This window comes from Channa argus, chromosome 2 (genome assembly GCF_033026475.1).
Source record: "Channa argus isolate prfri chromosome 2, Channa argus male v1.0, whole genome shotgun sequence".
In the NCBI taxonomy this organism is placed as follows: domain Eukaryota; kingdom Metazoa; phylum Chordata; class Actinopteri; order Anabantiformes; family Channidae; genus Channa; species Channa argus.
The window spans coordinates 24,275,910-24,280,984 of record NC_090198.1 but is presented as its reverse complement, the minus strand read 5'-3'; the positions used below and the strand labels follow the sequence as shown (position 1 = coordinate 24,280,984).

Sequence of the window (5,075 nt, the reverse complement as noted above, 5' to 3'; positions counted from 1 at the left end):
TCAATTCAATATTCCATTTAATAGTCATAACTTTGTCTCTTATCCATCTATTGTAAACATGGTGCAATTTACCACAGTAGTTCTCTTATGGTACATAATCATACGTGCAATGCAAAAAATTCAAACATAAGTTTAAAAAAAGGACAAAGACACTGCTGGATTTGTTGATTACACCACACATCACACCAAGGGGATCTCAGTTCTTTGGTCCACTGGCCCACCCTTTGTGGTGTGCTGTTGTAATGTGATGGTCCCTGTAGGAAGTGCCATGGATCATCCCCTCCCACCCCACCCTTTACCCTTTACTGTGGCCTCTTTTGCCCCTGTCACAGTAGTTGGTCCCGTATTTCACCATTTCTTTATATTTTTCATTACTTGTCTTTCACTGACTTTGCTTCTTCTTGTTTTGGACCCTCTACAACACCCTTGTCACTGCACCGCACACACTCTTTACCTGATGCAGGTGCAGCCATTGTTTCTTCTTCGGGTTTCACACCTTCTTCCTGCACTTCTTTTCTTATCCCTTCACTGGCGACCAATGTTGCTTTCTCACTGTGATCCTCGCTCTTCTTCTCACCATTGACAACTTCCTTAGTCTCGTCCATCTCAGTTGGTTTGCTTATTTGAACCATTTTAACCACCTCATCAGCTGCTAAGAGATGAAAGATCAGCCACTCAGAATATATCTACATGCAGTACATGTTAAAGAGAAATATATGCATGCAAATGTTACCTGTTCCCTTTTCTGCAGGCTCCACACTGGATATGTCTTCTGGTAATTTCTGCAAATCACTGTTGTCATTACAGGGCGCTGGACTAGTCAAATGTTGAGAAGTAGCACTTGAGTTATCAGTAGAGGGGAGGCCAGAGATGATTGGGGTTGTGAGGGTCAAGCTGACATGGTCGGTGTGTTGTGGGTCAGAGTCAGTTGTGAAAGGGGAGGTAATTGCAGCTGTGGTTGCTGAACTGGGGGTAAAAGTGATGTCTGCATGGGTTAAACTGGTGATGGTGGAAGTGGTGTCTGTAGGGGTTGTTTCACTACAAGAAGTGGAGGGAACAGAGGTGTCAATGGGGCTGAGGGTGGCTGGGAGGCAGACAGAGCTCATGGTAGTGGATATAGGAAGGATGGAGGAGGTTGCAACGGTTGCATCAGGTGAAACTGTAATGGTGTCATTTGAGCTACAACGTGGAGATGTAGGTTCAGTGACTGATGAAACTGAAGTTATAGTGGAGGTGACTGGACCATCACTAGCTCCAGTAACTATTTCGGCAGTAGCGAACAAGCCTGTCGGCATGTTTGATGTGCTAGAGGAAGGTGATGAAGTCGTGGTGATGACAGAAATAGCTGCATCACCACCAGCAGCGGGACTACCATCAACTGAGAGAACGACATTTGGCTCTGGCAAAGTCGATTCAGTTGACAGATTTGTTGATGTTGTGGTAACTGGGCTTTCATCGCCGGGAGCAGAAACTGTTTCCGAGGTGGTAATGGAAGGCGTAGCTATTGTTGCTGAACTGGTAGTGACAGTGAGGCTCAGAGTAATGGACTCAGAGGAAGTGGAAAGAACTGAGGCAGTGGCGGGGGGTTCTGTGGGTGTAGTGGTGCTTGTAAGGAATGCTGGATAGGTAAAGGTGGGTAGTTCAGTAGTACTAGTAGTAGTAGGTTCAGGGACAGAGGTTTTACTGTCAAGCTCTGTAACATTTGTGGGTGTTGTAACTGCTGCAGTAGGACTAACAGAGTCAGTGCATATTTCGGTGTCAGGTGGAGTTACAGTACTTGAAGGTGAAACTTTAAAACTAGCTGAGTCAGGGATTGAGTTTGAGATTGTAGGAACGATGGTAGCAGCAGCAGGAGGAGAAGGAGACGAAGCTGCAGCTGTTGTGGGTTTAGTGGGCATGTTTGTCTCCGTTTCCTGTATTTGGGTCAGCTCATTCTCAGGTGTGTTGCGGCCAGATGTTGTGGGGGGTGGACCTGGCTTGAGAACTGGCTTTGGAGGCAAAGCAGGTTTCCCGGCTGACTCGTGTGCCGACAGACTTGGCCGAATTTGATGCCTTGTGTCTAAAAGAAAACATGAATTTGGGATTGATTGACTTTATTGTGCAGTGTAAAAAAAAAAAAAAAAAAAAGGAGCTAGTGTTTATGTTTGGCGTGTTTTACCTGATGATGCAGACATTGTTCGAGGTTTTGAGAAAGTAGGCGGTGGCTCAGGTTTACTGTCAATAATCGTACCTGGGACACAAAGGTTGTTTTACATCTTATTTTATGAGAGGAATTAATATTATGTCCATATTTTAACTAAAGAACTGTCAAATGGTCGTGCTCATGGTGTCATTGTTAATAAATATTTTAGTGGTGGTCTGATCCCTTTCAAAAAGCTTATCTTCAATGTTCTCTTCATCATTAATTTTGTTTCAGTTGGTTCACGCAGAATGGAGTTTTATTAAATTACACATCAACACAGAAAAGGGAAATACCTTCAGATTCTGCCTTTTTCATCTCTCCCTCCTGATTCTACAAGAATAAAAAATATGTAACTTAACACCTTTGTAGACAGTATACACAGTGCGGATAAGTTTCACAATTACACACCTGAGTCTCTCCTGGCTGGGGTTTGGAAACTCCAATGCGCTGAAGCATGAGATGGAGTTTCTGTTCAAAGCTATGTTGGCCTTCAAATTGTTTCTGAAACCAGCCACAGCAGAGTAATTGATTGTTTTTCAGAACTTATCTACTAATTCAAACGTATATATGCCTTAAACTAAAGTAACACTCACCTTTGCGTTGTTTCTGGCATTCGTTGTCCCTGCTGCAGCCGACCCAGACAGTAAAATCAGAGACTGGGACTTCCCTTCTCTGAGAGCTCGGCGGGGAGGCACCGCTTCACCCCTCAGTGGTGGAGCACCAGGAACAGGAGTCTCCTGAACAGCTGGCTCTCCAGTATCACCACCGAGTTGCTCTTTTGATTTCTCCTTTTCATTTTCCTTGTCATGCTCCTTCACTCTGTCCTTGTCTTTTTCTTTCTCAGCTCTGGCAACCTCTCTAAGTGGGCGGATGAGATCAGCAATCGAGGTCTTTTTGGGTCGCCCCTCATGGCTTGCCTCTGATTTCAAACCTCGTCTCTTTTTGAGTGTAAAGAAATCACCAAGCTTCCTCCTGAGTGTTTTTGTTGGTGGTGGACAAGGGATAGAGCTGGCAGGAGCCAAATCATGCACTGTGATAGATTCCTCGTCTTGCTTTTTTCTATATAAAAAAAATCAAACACACTATATACATACAAAGTCTAGATACATTCAGTTATTCACTGCAAGATTTTTAAAGCAGTATTGTTAGTGTTTAGATTAGTTAAATATGAAGGAACGTAAGAAAGGGTTAATTTGGCAGCTGTGATACTCACAGTGTATCAGTAGGAAGTACTCTTTTAGTAAAGAACTCTTCAACTCCTTCATCCACTCGCCCCATGTGCTCAAGGACTTCATTTTCACTCTCAATTATTGTCTCCTAATTATGGCACAGAAAACACAGATGTCTTATACCGAAGATTAAACAAACTAATGTTGGAGTGCAACTTGCATCATATGTAACTTTACATTATATAACCCCCACCTCTGAAAAACCCACACACTTTGGCACTAAAGCGTTCTTCTGCCTCTATATGTGTATTTTGGTTTGAATCTCTCATCCAGTCATGCTACAAACCAGCCTCCTGGGAGTCAGTTGCTCAGTAACGTACAATGGGGGGGCGTCACTGAATTTTACATGCAGAATGAAAGCTCATTTTGCCAATGTAGGTAATGTGATATCAAAATTGCAGCTACACAGCATTGAATCATCCTGATCATATTAACATCTGTGTGCACAAGTAGCAATAAAATCCAAGAGGATGACTGCAGTACACAAATTTTGCAGAAGTCACCGTTACATGATATCCTGCCAGGGGACGAATTTTGTGTCCCTGACCATTTGTCTCTTAGAGACTGACTACATGCTCTGTGACAACATGATCAGCTCAGTGGAAAATTGAGATATAAATCACTGTATATTTTAATTCCATGATGATTTTCTTTTTCTTTTTTTATTGAGGGAGAGGAAGAAAAAGACATTCGGACCAAACTACCTCCCTCTCTCATGCATAGTCGTCATGATATTTCATGCAGAAAATACCAAGTGTGGGTTCTTCAAGCAGCTGGAGACCGGTACAATGGGGCTGCCTTAATCAAGCAGGGACCAGGCATCTTTTTCAGCACTCCCCCTCCATCCTTCCCTTCCCCCTGCCTATCCCCTATCTCGCCCTCCTCTCCATTTTCTCTCTACATACCACCTTTCCCTCACACTCCCTTTTTTAAAAAACAAAACCTTTCTCAGATCCTTTGTCACAATACCTGCGGTCTGCTGGGACGATGGTTCAGTTTTTGTCGGTGAGGTCTCGGTCTGCTCTGGGTGTAGTGCCTGAGCGCTGGTCCGCCCAATGGCAGCTCCATCGGGGAGACACGGCACGCTGTTGCCGTGGAGCTCTGTTGCCGTGGATCTGTTGCTGAGGCACCGTTGCTAAGAGCAGGAGCACCAGCAGTATGTAATGCCTCCACCAAGGTGGGAGGGACTGGGCCGGCAAGACTGACAGATCTGACAACAGAGCCTTGCCTTTCTCTGCTCCCCTTCCCTCAGGAAAACCATGAGAAAAAAGATGGTGATAAAATAAGGAGAGTCAGAGAGAGAGAGAGAGAGAGAGACAGAGAGAGGAGCAGAGTCACCACAGTGATTGTTTTATCTATGCATCCTAGCTTAAACAATACATGAATATACTGCAATGGAAAAAGATGAACTGAACAAAATGGTTGGTTGGTTATGTAACAAATTAATAATTTATTTTATATGCAGGAAAAATGCTATAAATGGACGGCTGTCCCAGTTAATTATTTCATCAATATAAAAGCATGCAAATACTCACAGTAGTATTCTTATAAATTTCATTTAAGCAAGGAATCTGTCCTAAATAAACCTGGGAGGATTCGTCGTGAGCTGTAAGAGTCAATCCAAAACAGTAAAAGGCACACATCCACAGGCCCCCCTTACAATG

General features: G+C 43.7%; 1 protein-coding gene across 4 annotated transcripts; it reads right to left on the bottom strand.

The window, feature by feature from the left end:
• On the bottom strand, positions 1-5,075 carry LOC137104696 (uncharacterized). Of its 4 annotated transcripts, none has more exons than XM_067486286.1 (9): positions 4,947-5,075; positions 4,381-4,653; positions 3,396-3,499; positions 2,776-3,241; positions 2,591-2,683; positions 2,476-2,512; positions 2,159-2,230; positions 734-2,059; positions 1-652 (listed from the first exon to the last, which is right to left on the bottom strand). In XM_067486286.1, exons 1-9 carry the CDS (start codon positions 5,052-5,054, stop codon positions 372-374), a joined length of 2,760 nt encoding a protein of 919 aa, XP_067342387.1. In that variant the 5' UTR covers positions 5,055-5,075; the 3' UTR covers positions 1-371. The 4 variants fall into 4 exon arrangements, with proteins under 4 accessions (XP_067342387.1, XP_067342396.1, XP_067342402.1 ...); XM_067486295.1 differs by having other exon boundaries at positions 1-649; XM_067486301.1 differs by having other exon boundaries at positions 4,381-4,645; positions 4,947-5,073.